The following is a 21,441-nucleotide window of genomic DNA, read 5'->3' as shown; positions in this document are numbered from 1 at the left end:
ACAATGACCATTTCTCTAACTTCAATTGAGGTAAAGCGACTTGAATAATAATCAAGCAAATACAAGCGTGTTAAGAGTTAAAAATATTGAGGTTTTGGGATAAGAAGAAGGATGGTTGACCCTTTCTTGCCTTGCTGAAGCACTACATACATAATATATGTGCCTGGCGTCCAATTTGTTCGAAGTCATCTATGATCTTGGCATTTTTCGAGGCATAATTCATAAGTGTGATGAAAGCCTGCATTTGCTGCGATTCTTTTTGATGAAGCCATCACCAATAAGTGTGCTTGATTTTGACACTGTGTTGCTATTATCGGGTCGGCACAGTTGCCGTTCAATTTGACAAATTTATGGAGTTTCAAAGTAATTCTTCAACCCGATGGACACCAAATTTCACTTGAATACAAAGTCAAAGGCGCGCGCAGAAGATCAATAAGAGCTCGCGGTTTACCCAGTCTTGAGTCAACAATTTACGATGTAAAAGTAAACATGGATGTAAACCAGGAGTATGAGTGAGTGATATGTTGATTTCTATAAATTTTTAGATGAAGACGATGTCTTCGGCGATGGTGATGGTAAGTAAACGGGTTACTGTATTGATTAGTTAATTGGCTAGAAATTGGAGGAAGCGCTAGAAGTGAAGAGGTTGAGATATTTTGTTTATGATATGTGGGAAGGGAAGGGGTCTGGATGGGTGTTTAGGTTCGATTAGATTAGATGAGGATGGGGATGAAGATGAAGAGGTTAGGTTTAAGAAGGGAAGTGCGTATTGTTGATGTTAGGGCTATAGCATCCCAGGTTGTATGTATATCTATTCCCCCCTATAAAATAATTGACTTTGGATATAGAACTGATGATGATATTGAAGTTCAAATTTCCCGCGTATAGTATTCTTAGGTTAGGTATCTAGTGTACATATACGGAATAAATAAGTATCATCATAAACAGAAATAAATATAAATATAGATAGAATTACTTCATACATTACTAGTTCCATTATAATATCATCAACTATCAACCATTAACTGCTGAACTTAAAACAAGTAGAATTAAACAGATATCAAGTCCTCAAGAACGAACTGAGCAGAACGCAACAGAACGGATCTTCCTCTTTCCTCTTTCCTCCACATACGAATCTATAATCCACTCAGGGTATCAATATTTTGCCAGCCAGTAAGTACACCATACACCATACATCATACGCCATTCCAATCCAATCCATTCCCAAAACTCCATCTCATCCATCAACAAACCAACCAAAAGTTTTGACCCAATACAACCAAAAACAAAGCTCTTTAGACAGTAAAAGTAAAAGTAGTACTCCATACACCATACATCATCATCATATCATCTAATCAACACATCCACCGTGTCCATATCATCAAAACCTGCTTCTTCAACCGTAGACTCCACATCCAACTGATCACCATCAAAGCTGAGAATAATTTTCTTCTCCGCCGGAATTCTATTCATACTCCTAAAGCCATCTACCAATTTCTGAACCGTCGTCGTAGCTTTCACATATGTTTTGAATTCCTTGATGTCCTTCGATTGCGCCTTGAGTATTAATCGCATCTTAGTTATTGGTTCCGGAACAACTTCAACGGCTTCTTCCTCATCGTCGCTGATTTCTTCCGCGGAGGCTGCTTTACAACATTCATCCCAGAGATCATTGGTCCATGCTTCCATGTGGATTCTACCGCTGTTGAATCCATCGCCTGTGCTATCGAGATCGCCGTTTGTATTGAAGTCCAAATTTAGTGATGCGCATGTCATAGAGTCGAATAATCTCTTATTTCTCCATGTGAGTAATATGGCATCTTTTAATTCTTCTGGCATGGGTACTCCATCCCATTGTTGTTTGTCGCACCAAGCTTGTCGAACTTCTCGTAATCGTTGATGTAGTTTCCTCTTGATAACTAAATTCTTGGTATTTTCAAGTCGAGATGAGATGAAGATTTCTAGAACTGGTTCCCCTTTTCGTTTATCCTGGAAGACGTCGTCGTCTGCGGCACTCCGGTCTGGCTCATGATTCCTATTTGCCCATTCGGCATTACTTCTCTGTTGCGCTAAATCTGCAAGCCGTTTATTCTCTCGAGCCTTTGCTAATAATTCCGGAAACTCCTCCTCAGAGAACGCATCTTCATCGTCATCGTCAATAATAGATGTCGGGTTGGCCGACGCTACAACCGGAGAGGAACTCCTGCTTATAGTTTGCCTAACAGGCACGGTATCCTCGGTTTCGCTATCGCTCAGTGATATATAACCCTTTGTAACAGCTTTACTATCCCCACTCTTGTTCCTTTTCTTTTGTACATCTTTCGCAAAACGACCCATCAAACTCGCAGGCGACCGACGCTTTTGTTGCGAGGATCTTATTTGTGACTTGCTACTATCAGGAGTAGATAATGAAGATTCCCTAAATCCCCAATCAGCATACATTCATGATAAGATCACACTCGCAGTCCATAAATACCTAGCCCTCAATTCCTCATCTTCCGTCTCACTACCCAAATCATTCACATCCACCTTCACATCCTCATCCCCGACTTTTCTCCTCTTCTCCAACCTCGGACTCGAAGATGATTTCTCCCTACTCTGCGAGGAACGTTTTCTCTCTGAAGTTGCAGCTTTCTTTTCTCTCTTAATTTCCTTCTCCTTAACATGTAACGGAAAGAGATCTTTCGCGCGACTAAAAGCATCCGTATGATTTTGACCCGGTTTAATATTTGGAGCTGGCGACTGGGTTAACTTTTTTTTGAACAGCGAGAACTTCTTTTTCACAGGAGGTGCTTCTACAGTATTGAGGTCTGCCATGTTTTGTTTGCTGTTTCTGCGATTTGATTGTGATTCTTAGAATTGTATTTATATTTGTAAAGTATTGTAATTCCGAGGTTGAAAGTGTGAACCTACAGTGGAAATTTTGGTGGGCTTCCAGGCCGGGCTGCATCTGCATGCGCTAAAAGTACCGGTAGCGATACCGATGCTTTATTCACTGCCATTGTCTTTGTAGGACGCGACTACGGTACGACGTTCAAAATTATTTTTCAATCAAAGAAAGAAACAATTCCGTGAAATCCAAATCGGTATCGCGAAACAAGATATGGAGAACGGAGCATTAAATCAAGGCGAAGGCAAGGATCCTTCATCCTTCCTGTCAGATATCATTGGGTCAAGAGTCATTGTGAAGCTCAATAACTCTCTCGTCTTCAAAGGTTAGCTACTAGTAACCCCTCCGTTGCATAGTTCCATCCTCACATATACGCAGGAGAATTACAATCAGTCGATGGATATATGAATATTGCGCTAGAGAAATGTGAGGAATGGGTTCATGGAAAGAAGAAGACGGTTCATGGAGATGCTTTTGTGCGGGGCAATAATGGTGAGGATTCTTCCTTCTGGACATCATCTCAATATGCGAAGCTAATTCCGTTTGTCTTTTAGTCATGTACATCTCGGCCGATGACTCTGCATAATAGCACAATGGTGAAAAAGCATTGGGTGGGAGTTATGGAGTGCTATACAGGAAGGATCCTTTTACGAAATTCATGATATTCAAAAGACGACGATGGGATGCGGTAAACCAGGAGAAGGACGGTGAAATACGTGCATGGCCATATGAAAATCGATATTCCAATATTTGGAAACTGTCGGAATAGAACAATGGGGTGGCTTCTGAAGCTATCTATGCCATCTATCTACTCATACCCTTGAGGTCCAGAAGAAATAAGTTTTCCCATGCAACGCAACCTCGCCTTTCTCATTACGCTCTGCATCCAATTCCTTCAACGAGTTGAGAACCTTCTGCTTTATCTGTTCTTTCTTCTCCGGCTCTAATACCGTAATCGCGCTCAAAGTCCCAAATCTATTCCAAATAGCCTCATCACTCAACCATGCCGTCCACTCAACATGATCTTCTCCCAACGGCAATGAGAACTGCGGGAAATCCTGCATGAATGTATCTTTCAAGGTTTGCAATGGAGTAGAATCCAATTGGTCCTCAAACACTTGTTTCCATTTCCCATTACGAAAGCGAGGAAGTCCATCTTCAGTACTTTCCACAATATCCTTTAGGACTTGTTCCCATTTTGTTGCTGTTGCTCGACCATCTCGTGGTGTGTTATCTATATTTGTGATTAGTAGTAGTTGAACAGATAGATTTGTGTACCATACAATCTTCGATGTTCCACTAAACATTCACATGTTAGTAACTGCATCTGACCTCCATATTTCAGGAATCCTTACAATCAGCCCAAGTACTCCTCCAGGTCTTAACACTCTATGAATCTCCTTCAAAGACTCCTTAGTAGCAAACCTTCTCGATAATCAGTTAAATCTTCCCCCATACTACAAATACATAACCTATCACTCACCAATGCCAAGACTAACCACAACACCAAGTCAGCGGAAACTCCCCCCATCAAAAACCACACAACCACTCACTCACCTGCGAAGCAATAACCGCATCAGCCCAACCCTCCTGCACCTCCATGCCCGCCGCATGACCCTCCACAATCCTCACCTTCCCCTTCCCCTCCCCCTCCCCAAATTTCCCCCTCAAAACCTCTCTCATCTCCTCATGAGGCTCCACACACAAAATCTCAAACCCCTCCTCCCTCTGCGCAAGCAAACTAGTAAACTTCCCCGTTCCAGCACCTACATCAATAATTCTCGCTCCCTCTACATTTTCCACTCCTAGATTACGTAGAAGTATAGTGAGTGCCTCGAGAGGGTAACTCGGACGATGTTTATCGTAGCTAGAGGCGTCGGAGAAGCCAGCTAGGGCTTCGGGTGCTATGGTTGACATTTTTGGGGGATATTCTGTTTCGGATTTATTGAGATGTATAGGTGGTACTGAGAAGATTATTTAAGGCTTCGTTGGAGGTGTATTTATTTACGTTGATTCGAAACTACGTCAGTGATGTGCGGCCCGGAAACCGGATGGCGTACTCCGTAAACCGCATCGCATTCACAAATGATGGGGAGGGTGTGATTGATTGTAAATACATTGTGAAGGGTTACTATGATTTCCCAAGAAATACCGATTATTATATATATATAAATAAGTAGAGTGAAACAAGGAAATCTAAGAAGGATAATACCATGCCAAACACCCCACGCTTTCAAAGACAGTTTACTACAATTTCAACACCACTAGAATTACTACCACAGCCGACATTCTTCTTGCATTCGCCAAACCCACCCTGAGCAGTAGATTTCTACCACCCAACTCTCCTTCTGCATCCCTTCGATATCCAACTCAAACGTGAAGCTTCCCCTAGAAGCCAGTAAGGCATCTAGTATGGAATTCCATTGGTCAAAAGCTGGAACTGATCATAGACTCCAGTGGAATAACTACCATAACTTCTCTTAATTAAGCCTCTCATGAACGTCGCGGCGTCAGCTTCCGTTTTGTCCAGCACAAATCTATCTCTGAAATGCTGAATAGTCTCAGGCTTGAAGCAAGGAAGGCCAGAATCCATCATGAGCATGACGAGCTGCGACAACTTCTCAGTGTATGGGCGCGAGGCCAAATAAGCTTTGACACAGAGTTCTTCAAACCATTTGAATGCTTGATGCTCTGTGCTTCCTCCCATCACAGCGACCATTTCTGTTGTGAGTTTGAATGGTGCTCTCTCGAATTTGACACCACCAGGTGCGATGTCGAAGCAGAATCCAAAATCAATGTGTAGAATGTGCCCAGCATCATCAATCATGATGTTGCCGTTATGTCGGTCCTTGAATTGCAACAAGAAAGAGATAACTGAGTATGCAGCCATACTTTTAACAAAGTTGGCTCGCGCTTCTTGGAATCTGAGGGAATCCTCGTTTCCGTACTTAGATATGAAATAGTCAAATAGACCATTCACAGCCTCTCTTCCAAGCATATCACGCGAGATGGAGTTTGGCAAAACGTCAATAACACCGCAACCAGGTGCTGTCGCAGTAACACGATAGGGAAAGACGTAAACATCAAGCCCCACGTTATTGAAGATTCCGCGGAAAGCAGCGATCATTTGAAGAGCTAGGACGTCTTGACGACAGTCATCACCAACCTTGAAAATAGCTGATTGCCAAATCTCGATAGAATTGTCATTCGAGGTGCTTCCATTTTTGTTGGTCTCTTCAAGCATGTCATCCGTGCCTTCCATGTCATTACCTATACTTTTCTTAATGCGGAAGGTTGCCATGTACGGCGCTTTAGCATGACTTTGAAGTGGCTTTCCGGATTGTCGATCAATACCAATTACCACACCATCAGGGTTACTAGGGAGGTAGACTCCAACCTCCACCTTGATTTTGCGCAATTCTTCTTCAATTTTCTGTTTCTTCTCTGGCTTTGGCCGTTTGATGTATGGCTTCAGCTTGCCGGAAATGCTAGTGACTTCGTCAAAGAATGTGAATTCGCGCTCATAGAACGTTTTATCAACACCCGAGAAGGACTCAATCATGCGGTTCATAACTTTATCGAGTGTGGGTTTGACAGGATCAGGCTAGATTTATTAGCTTAGCAATTTGAGATATACAAGTCACTTACAATTTGAGAATCTTCATCTTTGAAAGCATTGGCCTTCATGTTCCAAATAATTTGATGAGCAAAAAGCTGTGAAAACTTCGCAGTTTCGACAATATACCGCTCAACATATCCTAAGTCATCGTAGCGCAACGTTTGAACTATCTGGGGTACGTAAAAGAAAGTGACGTCTACAGGGTGACTTTCCAAAGCCCGCATAGCATATTGAATGATGAAAGGATGATTTCGGTATGACGGTAAGAAATACGTAACAGCAGATATCGGATTAACAGAAGCCCAGTATAAAAGGTACTACTTTTGTCAGCTTATTTTCAAATATTAGAGGCCTTTCATATCACTTACCTTCATTTGGAATGTCACATCAGGTGGCAAAGTGTCGCCAAGTAACACATGGAGTGCTTCAGGCTCCGATACTGCTTTGTCGGGAAATTGAAGCAAGAGCGAGCGGATTTCCTGGTGCAACCTCGCCGAAGGAAATCTAGAAGCAAGCTGTATAGCCAAAGATGGGCTTTCGTTCCAAGCTGTTTGCACCAGAGGAAGTAGCACTGCATCGTTAGCGACTCTGGCGGGAGTGGGAACTTGGATATCGCGTCCTTGACGTAAAGGATCAAGCCAAACATTCAACCTAGTCTGTTCGCTTTCTATCAAAATGTGCAAAAGCTCCTCCTTCGCCTGCATCAGTTGGAGTATAGCAGTGGGCTTGGAACCTGTCATTGTAACGCTTCTAAACGCTAGAACGACGTCGTTCAATAGGCGAGTCTCGGCCTTCAATTGCAGGCGGTTACCACCAAATGACCAACGTGGCGGGAATGTAAACCAACTGAGAGCAGCAGAAAGAATCTTGTCCTTCAGCCTACACTTAGACGGAAAGTCGAGAGAAGTGGTGTGTCTTAGGACTCTTAAGCCAAACAAGACGATTTGGAATCTAATCTCTCGAGCAAGCGGGTGCCCAGTAGAATGTTTCAAGCTATCTAGTGTATAGTTCAGGATTCTGATGAATGTCTTTTCTGTGTGCGAGCTTCCAAGACGAGTGGCATTGAAATGACTACTAAGGAGCTGTAGAAGTCGCATGTGGGGAGCAAGCATATTGTTAACAGCGTGTTGCTTTTTGGCCAGCACTGTCCTGTCGCTAGGTGCGAACTCCTCCTTGATGTAGAAAGGGTCCTGATGGCTATGGAAGATTAGTTTTTGATAGAGTATGGACATACGATTGTACTTACATGAACATGCCATTGAAGATCCCTATCTTACGATGTGAAGTCTGTTCCCATTGTTGGGCGATTTCCATGAGAATTCTAGGCTCCATGCTGGGATTTTCGTTGATGACACCCAGCCATAATGAACCTCCTAGTTTGATTGACTGCTTGGTGAAGATAGCGAAGGGTATGGAAACAAGATAGCGTATGATAGCACACTCATCCTTGTCACTTCGGCAAAGCAAAGCAGCAGCTCTCCTCAGTACATCACGGATTTCGCTAATAGCTATGTGTTTCTTTTTGTGAATTTGTGCTTCGAGTTTGGCCAAAAGTGATACCGCGTCATCACAATCTTTGTCAGGTTTAGATGTGATCGAAGGTTTGCGTTCATCGAGATGCATAGAACGCAGCCATTCAGCGTTGTGGTCCGGAAGAGCTTCTGCATAGCGGTACTCTTGCCTTGTAGTATATTGAGCAATGAAATCAGAGGCCGTGTTGATATTACAATCTCCGTGGCGATCGATCGCCTCAAGCCTGTGGTCCATACTTGGAATGATAGCTCCCATCTCTGTAGCAAACGACCGTCCCAGGGATATATGACCATAAGCGCCTTCATCGTCATACTCCGAGAGATATGTCTGTAGCAAGCCCTTTACATCTGCAGGAGCAATATTAATCACTGCTGTGACCCATCCTTTGGCTTTCCTGTATAGAGCATCAAGCGTACGACGACGGAGGCCATAATCATCGGATAATTCAATGGTTATTTTTGATTTCTCAGACGTAAAGGAAGATCTCAGTCCGTACTCATCTGTTTCGGCTTCCAAACAACTCATCCAAAGGAGTGACAACAGTTCAAGAAGTGCAAATAAAGAGGACTTTTGACAAAGGGCAGATGGGACATCTCGTATTATCCTATCCGCGCAGTTCATTGCAGCTTGCTGTACCCTTTCAATTCGATAACAACAACCGGTAAATATTGATGCCAACTGCTTAGCAACATAGGGAGCCGAAAATGTTGGGGTTAGGCCCGCTAAAGTTTTGCGCAAATAAATCTCCATCACGGAACCTGTGACAGCTTCCATCGTGCTGCTCATCTCACCTCTGCGCATGCTAGGCTCAAGAAAGTATCTCAGGGCTTTGCTACAGTCACCTGCATCAGCCCGTAGCGTTTCCACTAAATAAGCAGCCTGAAGAAAGATGACTTTGCGATAACTAAGTGCATTGATTTCTCTAGCTCTACTAGGAAGGAGAGCTGTGAGGCGCTTTTTCTGTGTTGTTTCATGGTCTTGACTGATCCCTCGGCGTAACACCGTATTGAGTTCAATGTCACTCTCTACTTGCTCACCTCGCTGCTCCGCAACAAGAGGTTTTGAATGGACCGCCAGAATGCGCAACTCTTTCAAGTAGAGCTGTCCACGCTCAGTGTTGGTGGTAAAGCCATGAACGACAATATTGAACCAAGCATCTCGTACCAAAGACAACATCTCCTCGCTGAGATCATTGTCGGAAACCATATTATTGGTAGAAAAAAAGACTGCCAGGGGCTGCAGTAACTGCGCAATCTCCTTAGCTGCAGATTCTACATCGCCTTCCCGCGTGCTGTGCCCTTGATGGACGTCTCCTTTGCTAATGATGTCCTCTAGTAAATTCCCGAGATATATGTCATGTAGAGGGGAATCTTTGCGCAAATTAGAGGAAAGGAAATTCCGGCCTTTCATTACCTAGACCGGGTTAGATGATGTGGGACTTCAAAGTTATTTTTATGAACTTACAGCATGTAGTATGATTTCGTTGTTTTTCATGACACCTAGATGCGTGATTTTTCCATAAAGCTTGAGCAATGACCGGAACTCTAGCGGCCCTCCACATAATGACAATTCTGCTGCAGCTGTGACGATACGAGCATCGATTAGTTGGTTGATTTTATCGATCTTTTGCAGGAGCATGGATTGGGCCAAAGCAATAATTTTAGCATCTTTACAGTCTCCAGCGATAGCACATATAGCCTGTACAACATTACCATAGACGGCAGAAGTGTCTTCTTCTGTGAATATTTCCAAGGATATAGAACTGCCATTAGAATTCTTTCCATAGAGAGTTGTCTGTGCAGCTCCATCCAGCGCCAGGTCTCCGTTAGGTACAGAAGGAGCTTTATCCGCATGACTTGCACCAGAGGTGAGAACATTTCCTAGCGTATAAAGGGTAGTTATTATAGCATCCTGGGATAAATTATGAAGAACATATGCGAGGCATGCGCAGGCAGCCCCAATTGTATTCCCTTGTGGATTGCCCTGAACAATGAATCGTGGTAGAAGACGACTGACTTCTGGTGCGAACTGAGGGGCGAGTTTGGAGATCAAGGCCATTGAGCGAAGGACAACATTGGCCAATGTCTCATCTGCCATTTGTACAGGATCCGCCAGGGTGTCCTCAAGCCAGGACATGAGTGTTTCGGGTTCAACTTCATCATCATTCACATTCAACATTGCACAATTCAGATAGGTTGTTATAGCACTTGCTTTGACTGAAAATGCCAGTCTTTGTTGCCAAGCAGAGCCCAAACGGAGATAATCTGCGCCGTCCTCGAGAAGACTTATTTCAATCGAAGCAATATTTGACAGGGTATTAACTGTGTCGGAATCAACCTGTTCGTTACGGGGTGAGTTAGGCCTCGAATCCTCAAGACGAGACATCAGAATGCTCAAAACATCATGGCGTTTAAGACTGTCGGCATCAACGAGAAGGAGTGATGAGCTTGCGACGAGTAGCCACATAAAGCTCCGTTGTAAAAGCATGGCACCCAACGGCCGACCAATAGCTGCATAATGACGAACATATCTCTTCCACTCTTTTACGTGACTGCTTTGGAGGTGGGTATTGCGAATAGTTGAGAAGGCCGTCTCTATCGCCACCAAAAAGCCTTCTGACAAAATAACCTTAACGCGTTCACATAGATCCAATCTCTCCCTTGCACTCCAAAAATTGGCCTGAGAAGCTACTGCGTCTAAAAAGCCCAAAAGAGATATCGTTACAGTTGCAACGTGGATTGCCTCTTCGATATCAGTAGCATATTCTGAACTAACTCCTCGATTTTCCGTGGCAGTCTCACTGGCATGTACACAATTGTCTAGATATATCGATAACTTTTCGGAAATGAGTCTTTGTAGATGGCCATGTTTTGTACCAATGGATAGGAGAGCCGTTGTGAGGTTGTAGCTTAGTGCTTCGACGGGAGACGGTTCGATCGCGCGAAAAAGGGGGGATTGCACAAACAATTGAGTATGGGCCTCGAGAACGTATGGGCTCAACTGACTGGTGAGTTTCTCTGCGCTGTATGTATTATCGATTAGAGGTGCTGCTTTGCACAAAGCCAGAAGTACTTCAAACTCCCTAATATTCTGCTCTGAGTATTAGCATTCTGCCTATTGAGAGATGTCCCCCTTTTCCGTACCATAGGAGAGCCCGCCAGAGAGCCCGAATGATCACTGTTAACTCCATTCACACGCCCAGATAACTTATTATTGCCAGAAGAAACTCTACAGAGCCTCTCAATATCAGAACCCTCAAAATTTTCAGTTGATGACGTCGCAGAGAGCTCAGCTATTTTAGCCAGCGCATTTCGCCGTATGCTTCTTGGGAGACTGTAAACAAACGTTTAGTATTTGGAAAGTATTGAAATATAAGTAAACTATAACTACACATACCTGGCCATTTTTGTTTGTAAATAGCAATCTGCTATTCAGGCATAATTAATTATCTTGAATTGTAGTGACTGGCTTCTTCATTCCCTATTAATACTAAGATCTTACAATAAAGTTGTTCCGTGCAGCTACCCCTGTCAGAAAGATTGGCGCTAGTTATCACCAGGCTGAAGGTCGACGCGACATCTACAGTGAGATACCTTTGTACCTCAAATTCCAAACTTCTACAACATTTATCAGATTCTCACAAAATTCATCGTATTCCAAGTTCAGAGACATCCAAATACGATAATCAAGATGTCCATGTTCAGCCAAAATCCTCTCATGAATGGTCCAAATTACTCCTTCAATCAAGCTCCAACCAAGCAAGGTGATGGTTTCACACAACATCATGGTTTCTACCCGTACGAATATCTTTCGACTTTGATGGCCTTGCAAAACTAATATTTTTCTAGATACACAGATAACGGTGGTTCTACTCTAGCAATCTCGGGTTCTGACTTCACCATCGTCGCCGGCGACACTCGTTCCACATCCGGATACAACATCAACACAAGATACCAACCCAAAGTCTTCAAGATCGGTGGAACAACCGCATCTCAAGATGATGCGACTCTCGTCCTCTCCGTCGTAGGATTTGCTGCAGATGGTGAAGCACTTAAGGAACGCCTCGACGCAATTGTCAAGATGTACCGTTATCAGCACGGCAAACCCATGAGTGTTAAAGCTTGCGCTCAACGATTAGCAACCATTTTATATAGCAAGCGATTCTTCCCATACTACGTTACCGCGATTCTTGGAGGGTTGGATGAGGAGGGAAAGGGAGCAGTTTACAGTTATGATCCTGTTGGAAGTTACGAGAGGGAACAGTGTAGGGCCGCAGGTGCTGCAGCCAGTTTGATCATGCCTTTCTTGGACAACCAGGTCAACTTTAAGAATCAATATATTCCGGGCAGTGGGGTGGGTCATGAATTGGCAGAAAGAGAAAAGATTCCATTGCCTAGAAATGAAGTGGAGGACTTGGTTAAGGATGCTTTTGACAGTGCGGTGGAAAGACATATTGAGGTCGGTGATGGTTTACAGATGTTAATCATTACGAAAGATGGCATTGAGGAGATTTATAAGCCATTGAAGAGGGATTAAGGTGCTTTTAGGACAGAGCGGTGATGCGGACTTGTATTAGTAGCAAGGCATGTGCATTCTTTAGCGACCGCCTTTACGAGACCAGGTGTTGCTTCTGAATTCATGAACTTTGTCAGAGCATTCAAATGAATTTGCATGTGGTGACCTGATTAACATATTTGCAGCCCGAAGGCATATCACATACAATAAAAGCTTTGACAACTAAACACAGGTCAAACATAATCACATAGGCACACACTCTCATTCAAGATTTTGGGAAAAAAAGTTTAATTGTACTAGTAACACATATTTACTGGTTGGTTAACTTCGGACTGATAAAGAATTCAGGTGAGCCGACTCTCGGGAGGAGCGACATAATGATTTTGTTGAAGGCGTCCGTAGGGCGGAATCATGAAAATGTTATAATGTAGAAGCTCTGCTAACGAAGTTCGAACCACACACCAACTGACCGGGTTTTGGAGCACTATCTCAAAGTTCCATATTCTACTCCGGATGAATAACAATGTTTTCAAAGTCTCGAATAGCTCCAACCGACTGAGTATCTGTGTATCTTGAGCACAATAAGTTAAGCTTAGTACTTGCATCTTCTCCCACCATGACACCTTTAACAGAAGTATCAAAGATGCACTCAATATCTGTATCATCATCGCCATAATATACTGCTTTAGAATCCGCGTCGAGTCTCCAGGATTCGAGCAACTGCTTCATTGCGGACAGTTTCGTGTCCCCTGACGTCAAGATAGTGCTTACTCCAGTATCCCCAAGCAAAGGACCCCTGATGAGGCCATTTTCGTCGGGATAGTTCGCTAGAATGGGTATGTCGATGTACTTTCTGAGGCACTGTTCCAAAACGCCTTTGATGAAGTCCTTCGAGAAACTGGCTGAGACGACTCCCCAGACACCATTTCGTCTCTCTATCTGTTGCACAAGCCCGCCGAAGCCTCTTCTGATTTTTACAGCCCCTGACAGGACAGCGACCCTACCAGCAGATTCCCACTCTTCTTTAGAAATGCCCGCAAACAGACCTGTTTTGTTGATACGGTCGATGCTTCTCAACTGTACTTCTTTCAGAGCTCTATTCACACCAATCGCGCCGGGCAATGGTAGTAACTTGGGCATCCGGAGGAGGTATTGTGCAACGCATGGAGCATGGTCAGCGGCGTATGATTTGACTAAGTCCTCCCATGTCTCCGACAAATCATAGCCTAGGACTCGTTGATGGGCAATTCCGACATCTGCAATGAGTTTGGTAGTGTCTTCTGTGGTGATTGTTCCGTCGAAATCAAAGATAAAATGAGTACCATGAGCCCAAAGATGCGCCATGATGTAAGGTTACTGTATTCTTGCTTGGTGTAACAGACAATTGGGATTTGAACCGGAAGGGTATGAGAAGAAGATTTGTGAATTGGAAGAGAGATGGTGGGAAGCATGGCTTCGAAAACAATAAAAGGCCGCCATTCAAATCGAACTTGCCATAACGATAAGATTGTGGCAGGCCACTTCCCTATAACTGATAACTACTACCTAATAGGGCTCATAGCACCTTCAAACATTCCACTTCAAAATTTCACAATAAAATAAAATCCTTAAGATTTTGAATTGCACTCGGGATATTTAAATAGGAGTAACGATTAGATAATCCTTTCATTAGCCTTTTGTGCTTCGTTAATGCTGTGAATCACGTGCCAGTTGTTTATTTTAGTATTGTCTTGTCCACAGCCGCGTGATAAGCACATGATCATGACTTTAGCCCTGTTAAAATGCTGCCAAGACCAATCTAGTGGCTAAATATTTGGGTGTTTGATTACTAAGCGGAAACACCAAAACACCTTGACCACCACTCGAGCTACTTTGTCTTCTTCGTCTTCATTTCCATTAACCATTAACTCTCACATTGAACATAATATCTCATCGGTATATGGAGTGGTCAGGGACTTACTTAATAGTTTGAGTTTGATTTTCGTCATCTTATTGAATATCAAATGATTGTTACAATTATAAGCAAAATATTCTCACCCATCTAGCAAGTTTCTAGCATTTTCCAGCATTTTCTAGCATTTTCCAGTGATTATTGCTGATGCTTCATGCTTCATGCTTCAATGACCTAATATCTCCTGACATCTATTTACCCCTCATTTGTTCTTTTCATTTCTATTTGCCCTCAAATATTGAAGTCGTCATTCTAGAACATGCCGGCGCTCAATTGAATATTGATTATTACATCACCCAAAGTAATTTCCAGCGCATGCTAGAAAGTCCCAACAGTCCATCAGATCAAATATTTAAAGGTAGGCTCTGTCTCTGTATATGCTCCTCTCTTTTTTCTACATCAACACAAGAATCATCAAAACAATTCATGCAATCTTGCTATCGAAAAGCTACAAAACTTCCAGTCGCAACAACTATCAAACGAATTCTCAAACCACAAACAACCACACGCAAAATGTCTCTCTTCCCAAGATCCTACCTCACAAACGAAGCTACCTCCTTCCACCCTCTTTTCCGCCTTCTCGATGACTTCGATCAATACAGCAGCGGTCGTAGCGGCGATGGCCACCGTCATGGCCGCAACAACGTCATGAAGACCTGGACTCCTAAATTTGACGTTAAGGAAGCCGGCGAGGTTTACGAACTTCAAGGTGAACTCCCAGGTATCGAACAAAAAGACATTGATATCGAATTCATCGACGATCAAACACTCAACATCCGTGGACGTACCGAGCGGTCTTACACTTCCGGCACTCCACCAGCTGGTTTCGTCGAGGATGCACCCACATCTGGTCAAATTACTGAAGGTGGTGAGGGCGAGCACAAAGACAAGGCCCATCAACCAACCGTCGAAGACGAAGATGCAGAAAATCAACAGGGTAACCAACAAGTTACCAAACATGAACAGAAAAAGTCCAAGGAGCCTGAGCACAGATACTGGGTTTCTGAGCGTAGCGTTGGTGAATTCTCTCGATCATTCAGCTTCCCAGTTCGCGTCAACCAGGATGAAGTTAAGGCTAGCATGAAGAATGGTATTCTTAGCATCATCGTTCCAAAGGCTAAGAAGCAAGAAAGCCGCAAGATCACTATTCAGTAAATCATCACTTTACGATTTTCTGATCACCTTTACGAAATTACGAAGGAATTGATGAAAAGGAGTTAGCAATGAGTATTTGGAATTGGCATTTCTAGTGATGGATTAGCTACGGTGTTTCGTGAGGGAAAGCTGGAGGATCACAAATGAAAATGAATTCGGTGTCGGAGAGGTGTTGATGGAGGAATTTCAGAGTGCGAGAGTTTAATTTTCTACTTCTTTGCTACAATTGCTTTAATCATATCAATTCAATCCTTTCTGTACACAGAATTTAATAAAAAGCGGTTTCTATCAAGATTTGTTGTCTGATAATATGCTAGTGAATTTGAAAGTGATAGAAGAATAGTCTTAAAATGTATAAATACTACACCGTACATACTCAATAGTTGACATATCCAAACGACTATGACTACTACTGCATATATATCAGAGTGAAGTACCATCCCAACTACCACATGACTTTTCCAACCATATATAGCACACCACACGCCTACATACACATACCAACCAGTATCATCCATCCATTCATTCACGCATACAACAAACATATCATCTACCAAACTTCCTTAATTAAATTACTTAATATATACTCTTACCCTATCATATACCATATGCATATATAAGATCTTATCTCGCATCTTACCTACTCACTAAATAAGTATATCAATCATAAACATATCACCCACATCTTTTGCATACGAGGGTATTTCGGAATCTTTGCCCCTCTTTGATTACCGGTGCTTCATTATCCTGTTATATTTTGTGCGTATTTCTTATACTTTATATCTCATACCTTGTACTTTATACTTTTTGTAGAATATAAAAAATGTGGTGGGGGGTTGTTCAGTTAGTATATACATGAGATTTATTAACTGCGTCCACCCCCGCCTTGCTTAGTCAAAAAGTCAAGCTATCGCGGGTGATTCGATCAACAAGATCAATCTGTATATTCTCGATTTCTGATAAGGCACAAAGACTATTTGTCGTCTTCAAGTCATTTTTAACAATCTCTTATCCAACACCGATCCAGCTCGAGCCTCTAGGATGAAAAAGCCACATGGAGAGTTAAAATATCGTCTGCAGAACGCTTAGGAACGAGCGTTGTACCTTCAACATGCCATAAAAGCCCTTGAATGAGATCCTCTTTCCACAAACCTAGCCACGTATGCAGGGTTCTGAATCATGTCGCTATATATTCTAGCTAGACCTGAGATGGCCACGAGACGATGGCTGATCCGAATCAAACCTTCTCTGAGTATAATCCTCGACGAGGTCATACCACAAACGAAATGTTCCTGAGTGCGACCACAATATTAATGGATAATCCAAATTGGAGGGTAAATAGTTTTTAGATGTTTTGAACTTCAAAAATGCCGGTGATTTCTAGATGAATTCAGATCCAAATGTCCCAATCAGAATAAGTCAAGATCTCAGATATTATATCTTCGACACATTCTGTTACGTGCGCCCCTTGCAAGTCTCTATTCCTTAGGTACTTACAGCATTTCCAGATAATTTGAGAAGCGGCGTGGTACAATAAACGATTGAGAAGTAATCAGTCCCTCTTGAAATTAATATCCAGTCCCGTTTAATCCAAGGCCAGTTATATTCGTCTTCACTAATTATCATACCATTCTGATGATAAGAATAGTTTTTTTGCTCTGTGGTTATATATCTGCTAGGTCGATGAAATATGCAACAGGAATATGATTAATTGAGGTTATGTTCCTTCAGGAATCCATTCTTTTATCAAAACAGAATCTGAACTTGCAATAATTAACAAGAATCACTATTTACCCTCCATATATTTCTTTCATCTTGGAGATCTCTTCGCTCTACTCCTTATACTTACCATCTTGAAGGATACAAAGTGCATCGATCCAAATATACGAGATTCCCAAGCTCGAGTAACTAGTACGGCATCTTGAATTGTATCCTAGCATCGAAATTGAAATTAGTTAAAGGGATTCCATTCTTCAACTCATTCATAGTATAGTGTCATTAATAATTAAGTTTCATCGAAGACTCTCTCTTCTCCCCAGCGATAATTAGCTTAGCGAAATCCATTTCACTAGGTAATTAATTGGGGACCAGGGAAATCTTCTACCAAAAAGGTATTTTGAGTTTTATCACTGACGTGAATCAGTCGTCTAGCTATAGGCAGTTTGTGAAACTCGGTAATTATGACGAGGCCTGCTGGAGGAAGGAATGATTCTCTACGTATACACAGTTATTTAACCAAACCAACGGGAAGCAATTTGAAATGACCTTTTAGAGGCAGCATCCGTCTCCTTATTTTAAATTGAAAATAATTAAGCGGCGAATTATCCCCTTTATCTGATTTACTCGGAAAAGTTCTTTGAAGTAATTGCTGCTGCTGCTGCTGCTACTGCTACTGCTCAATTTAAGACGAATATAATACCAAAGCAGGTGACGTTGAAAATCATCCATTCGAATGATTCCAATTTATGTATAAGGTTAACCGAAGTATTTAACCTTAGCCATAATTTATAAGAAAATCCCAAGTATGTAGGTAGCCAGAGATTTCCTACAAGTATTATTTTTGATTGTTCGGTTCACCAGTTTATTTGCTTTGAGGGATGTGTATGGATTCTCCTTATTGAGTAACTAGAGGGAATTTGGTGGAATGAGTAGATAGATATTTATATTATTTTGTTTTATTTTTTTTTTTTTAAAAAAAAAAGAAAAATCTGCAAGATCTTTTGGATATTATAATATTTAGATTTTTCCTTCACTTGAGAGCAAACTATGAATTTATTTTCACAGGGAGATTTCCTAGATAGTCGGATAGTTGGAGAGTTGGATAGATGATTAGATGAAGTTTCATCTAGGTAGATGTTGATTTGATAAAGTGACTACTTGACAGGAATGACAGGTATAACGTAACATGACATAACATAACATAGCTACCATGCATGCATGAAAATAAACAGACAAACAGACAGGAAGAAATGCACCGAAATTGCAGATCAGATCAAAATCGAAACCATGACCATGACCATGACCATAAAACTCCCTTGCTCATACAATCATCGACTAGCAAGAACATTTCACCTCTTTTCTGAAAAATTCAACCTCAAACCTCCAACTCAACCTCCGCTCAACCCCGCTCAACCCCATCTCATGGATATAGTTTGTGATAATCGTGACTCGTAAAAGTCATTTGCAACATATGATTCGCATCAATCCAAAATCTTCCAACCCTTCAAAGATATGTCCTCAAAAGAGAATGTCAATTTTTAACGTGAATTATCAGGAATACATCATACAATAAAGAAAAATGTCCAAGTCAACTCAAAAAAGAAGAAAAAATATGAAACTTTTCCGCGTGCCTTTTCCATCTGATATCCACATCAATATCCTTTTTGAACCTTAATTATATGGACGCATCTGTGGATATCCACCTGGAGGCATCATTTGAATAGGCATTCCCATTCCCATTCCCTGCATCTGAGGCATATTAGGCGCAACAGGACTTTGAATCCTATGAAAAAGTCCCACCAATCTTTTCCCAATACTCGTTTCCAACTCAGTACCATCCCTTGCAATCTTGACTTCACGATTTGAGTTCCACGGATTGCGGAGTCCACGCGTACGATAAAATGGTAATCGAGTCGTCGATATCCATTCCAGTTTGAAAGGTTTACCCCAAGCCTTTGAAGATGCATCGCCGTCAACATCACTCTTGCCACTTTGAGATTTATCGTCTTCATCTACATCTTCTGAATCGTCGCGCTCGATTTCCCAGAAAATAGTTCCGCGTGCCGAATCATCAATAATGCGTCCTTTAGGTGCGAATTCAGAAGCTGGTGTTGGGATTGCTTTGGGAAGATCAGGATCCTCGACCGTTTGAGCCTTGGGCGCGAATTCAATGGCGGCAGCTGGATCATTATTGATGGGTGATATCATACGTGCGTATCCGAAATATTCTCCTGATTTATTGGCGGAAAATATTAGGTAGACATTATCTGCTGTCTATCACCATCTGTTAGTATGGATCCGGTTATAGTTCGGCTTAAACATACCTGGTATGCCTTATTCAAAGCTTCTTCATTATGTGTTTGTGTAGCCCAAATCCCGTTGCGCACACTTAATTCTAAGTCCTCTACTGTGAGACTCTTAACCACAAAGTATTTGTCCTTTGAGAGCGGTGAAGACTCTCCATCCGGCATTTGTTGCTTTTCAACAGCCTCTTTTGACGCCTTTTCATTTTCTGAAACCGGTGATGGAATTTGTGATAGCTGTGGAGGTGTTAAAGCTGCTGGGCCTGTAGGAACTGAGACACCTCCGACAGTCCCGAGTGATGCCTTGCGTAATCGGCTAACCAAGCGTACAGTTTGGAATCTCGAATCATGAATCTTAAGTTGCGCTGCGACACATGCAGCCTCGTCCTTGAAATTTGCAAAGGCGCAGTTACTTTTGGAGATCAAGAATAACGACTCAAGACCAACAGTCTCTTTGCAGACATGAAGTACGAGACTCATGAGATCTGTCTGCGGTGGCAAATTACCGATCCACTAAAGCATGACAAGGTCAGTGATCGCAATCAAAAAAAGAAAGTCTTTAGAGTAATCCAGAGAAAGAGACTCTTTCAAAACAGAACTTAAAGGCAAAATATGGAAATATAAATTGTGAAGGTTGTACAGAAAGAAGGAACCAATTATGCTTACGATCGCGTGCCCTAGCGCAAATTGTTAGCTCTGCCAATAATTCAATGAAAGTTAACTTAAAGACCAGTTTGAACATACCACTCTGACGAGGTTTTCGTGGAGGTCCTCTGACGACCGTTGATTGTGTTGGACTAGACGCTATGACTTCTTAGCTTCTACTTTCAATTACCAGTCTGCAAAGCCTAGAGCTTACCAACACTATTTGATCTCCCAGCTTGGCCTGTCACATTAATAAACAAATCATTGCGTTGTTGTGACAAAGGTCGATTGTCTCCAGAAAAGCTACCACGTTGTGGGTATTGTAATCCCATTTGATTTCCTGTATAATTTTGACCTTGCTGCCCAAAAGTGCCAGGTTGTATATAATATTGCGATCCTGCTTGTTGCTGTGGTTGTCCCATATATCCTTGGCTGACGTAAAACTGAGCGTTGTTTGTGGCCATATGCATGTGCTGTTGTTGCATTTGTTGGTTTGGATAAATTCCATATTGTGTCTGGTATGACGGGTTGAACGTTGAAGCGGTGGGTGGAGGGCTCATGATGCCTTGATTTGCGAACTGCGTCTGATACATGAAATGTGGAGGGGCGCCAGGGCTTTGAGGAAACCGCTGGCCATAGTGCTGGTAAGACATATCTGGCAAAGTAGCACCGAGTGTTGTCATATTGAAAGATTCCGGTGTTGCATGCGAGATGGGATGCTGGGAGTATGCCACGCTCGGAGGATAATTTGCAGAAGCACTGGGCAAGTGCGGAGGTCTGTTTGAACCTTTCCTTGCGCTATCCTGTTGGATTTCCGTTTCTAAATTCTGCGCAGGATTTGGCCCTGAAACTTGCGAAGTATCTGGGAATCCGCCATCGTTTGGTTTGGATCCGACGACTGATGAGTCTCCCATGGATTTCTGGATAATTGCTTTACTGAGGATTTTCGATCTGTTCTGAGTCAGTATTGACAGGTAGTCAGAAGGTCCCCACGTGCCAGTCACCACTTAAATGCAGAGCAAATGTGCAAGGTGATGCAGTGGATAAACAAAAGAGTGATTAGAGCTACGCCTCTAGCTTGTGCTGAAGTAAAAGGGTCGACGTAGAAAGT

The 21,441-nt window shown here is 42.4% G+C and overlaps 10 protein-coding genes across 10 annotated transcripts; 4 read left to right on the top strand and 6 right to left on the bottom strand.

The window, feature by feature from the left end:
- Positions 1–489: 489 nt before the first annotated feature.
- On the top strand, positions 490–776 carry SS1G_12904 (predicted protein; the record flags this gene model as incomplete). The annotated part of the gene is made up of 2 exons (XM_001586276.1): positions 490–512; positions 683–776. The coding sequence occupies 2 exons, from the start codon at positions 490–492 to the stop codon at positions 774–776; spliced, it is 117 nt and encodes a 38-aa protein (XP_001586326.1).
- Positions 777–1,347: 571 nt separating this feature from the next.
- Positions 1,348–2,817, bottom strand: SS1G_12903 (hypothetical protein; the record flags this gene model as incomplete). The annotated part of the gene is made up of 2 exons (XM_001586275.1): positions 1,348–2,419; positions 2,477–2,817. 2 exons carry the CDS (start codon positions 2,815–2,817, stop codon positions 1,348–1,350), a joined length of 1,413 nt encoding a protein of 470 aa, XP_001586325.1.
- A 286-nt stretch (positions 2,818–3,103) lies between these two features.
- SS1G_12902 (hypothetical protein) lies at positions 3,104–3,444 on the top strand (the record flags this gene model as incomplete). The annotated part of the gene is made up of 2 exons (XM_001586274.1): positions 3,104–3,215; positions 3,269–3,444. 2 exons carry the CDS (start codon positions 3,104–3,106, stop codon positions 3,442–3,444), a joined length of 288 nt encoding a protein of 95 aa, XP_001586324.1.
- A 258-nt stretch (positions 3,445–3,702) lies between these two features.
- Positions 3,703–4,807, bottom strand: SS1G_12901 (hypothetical protein; the record flags this gene model as incomplete). Its single annotated transcript, XM_001586273.1, has 4 exons — positions 3,703–4,124; positions 4,169–4,189; positions 4,246–4,279; positions 4,448–4,807. The coding sequence occupies 4 exons, from the start codon at positions 4,805–4,807 to the stop codon at positions 3,703–3,705; spliced, it is 837 nt and encodes a 278-aa protein (XP_001586323.1).
- Positions 4,808–5,297: 490 nt separating this feature from the next.
- Positions 5,298–11,446, bottom strand: SS1G_12900 (hypothetical protein; the record flags this gene model as incomplete). The annotated part of the gene is made up of 7 exons (XM_001586272.1): positions 5,298–6,494; positions 6,539–6,826; positions 6,878–7,706; positions 7,756–9,278; positions 9,507–11,132; positions 11,186–11,375; positions 11,439–11,446. 7 exons carry the CDS (start codon positions 11,444–11,446, stop codon positions 5,298–5,300), a joined length of 5,661 nt encoding a protein of 1,886 aa, XP_001586322.1.
- A 286-nt stretch (positions 11,447–11,732) lies between these two features.
- SS1G_12899 (conserved hypothetical protein) lies at positions 11,733–12,578 on the top strand (the record flags this gene model as incomplete). Its single annotated transcript, XM_001586271.1, has 2 exons — positions 11,733–11,839; positions 11,891–12,578. 2 exons carry the CDS (start codon positions 11,733–11,735, stop codon positions 12,576–12,578), a joined length of 795 nt encoding a protein of 264 aa, XP_001586321.1.
- Positions 12,579–13,061: 483 nt separating this feature from the next.
- SS1G_12898 (hypothetical protein) lies at positions 13,062–13,901 on the bottom strand (the record flags this gene model as incomplete). Its single annotated transcript, XM_001586270.1, has 1 exon — positions 13,062–13,901. One exon carries the CDS (start codon positions 13,899–13,901, stop codon positions 13,062–13,064), a length of 840 nt encoding a protein of 279 aa, XP_001586320.1.
- Positions 13,902–15,021: 1,120 nt separating this feature from the next.
- SS1G_12897 (hypothetical protein) lies at positions 15,022–15,663 on the top strand (the record flags this gene model as incomplete). Its single annotated transcript, XM_001586269.1, has 1 exon — positions 15,022–15,663. One exon carries the CDS (start codon positions 15,022–15,024, stop codon positions 15,661–15,663), a length of 642 nt encoding a protein of 213 aa, XP_001586319.1.
- A 1,008-nt stretch (positions 15,664–16,671) lies between these two features.
- On the bottom strand, positions 16,672–18,165 carry SS1G_12896 (predicted protein; the record flags this gene model as incomplete). Its single annotated transcript, XM_001586268.1, has 5 exons — positions 16,672–16,699; positions 16,816–16,955; positions 17,161–17,295; positions 17,513–17,596; positions 18,157–18,165. 5 exons carry the CDS (start codon positions 18,163–18,165, stop codon positions 16,672–16,674), a joined length of 396 nt encoding a protein of 131 aa, XP_001586318.1.
- An 888-nt stretch (positions 18,166–19,053) lies between these two features.
- Positions 19,054–21,244, bottom strand: SS1G_12895 (hypothetical protein; the record flags this gene model as incomplete). The annotated part of the gene is made up of 4 exons (XM_001586267.1): positions 19,054–19,656; positions 19,707–20,198; positions 20,430–20,482; positions 20,545–21,244. 4 exons carry the CDS (start codon positions 21,242–21,244, stop codon positions 19,054–19,056), a joined length of 1,848 nt encoding a protein of 615 aa, XP_001586317.1.
- Positions 21,245–21,441: the final 197 nt, after the last annotated feature.

Source organism: Sclerotinia sclerotiorum, genomic scaffold (genome assembly GCF_000146945.2).
Source record: "Sclerotinia sclerotiorum 1980 UF-70 scaffold_22 genomic scaffold, whole genome shotgun sequence".
Taxonomy (NCBI): Eukaryota; Fungi; Ascomycota; class Leotiomycetes; order Helotiales; family Sclerotiniaceae; genus Sclerotinia; species Sclerotinia sclerotiorum.
Note: the sequence above shows the minus strand (reverse complement) of the source record. Positions and strands in the feature narration are given on the sequence as shown.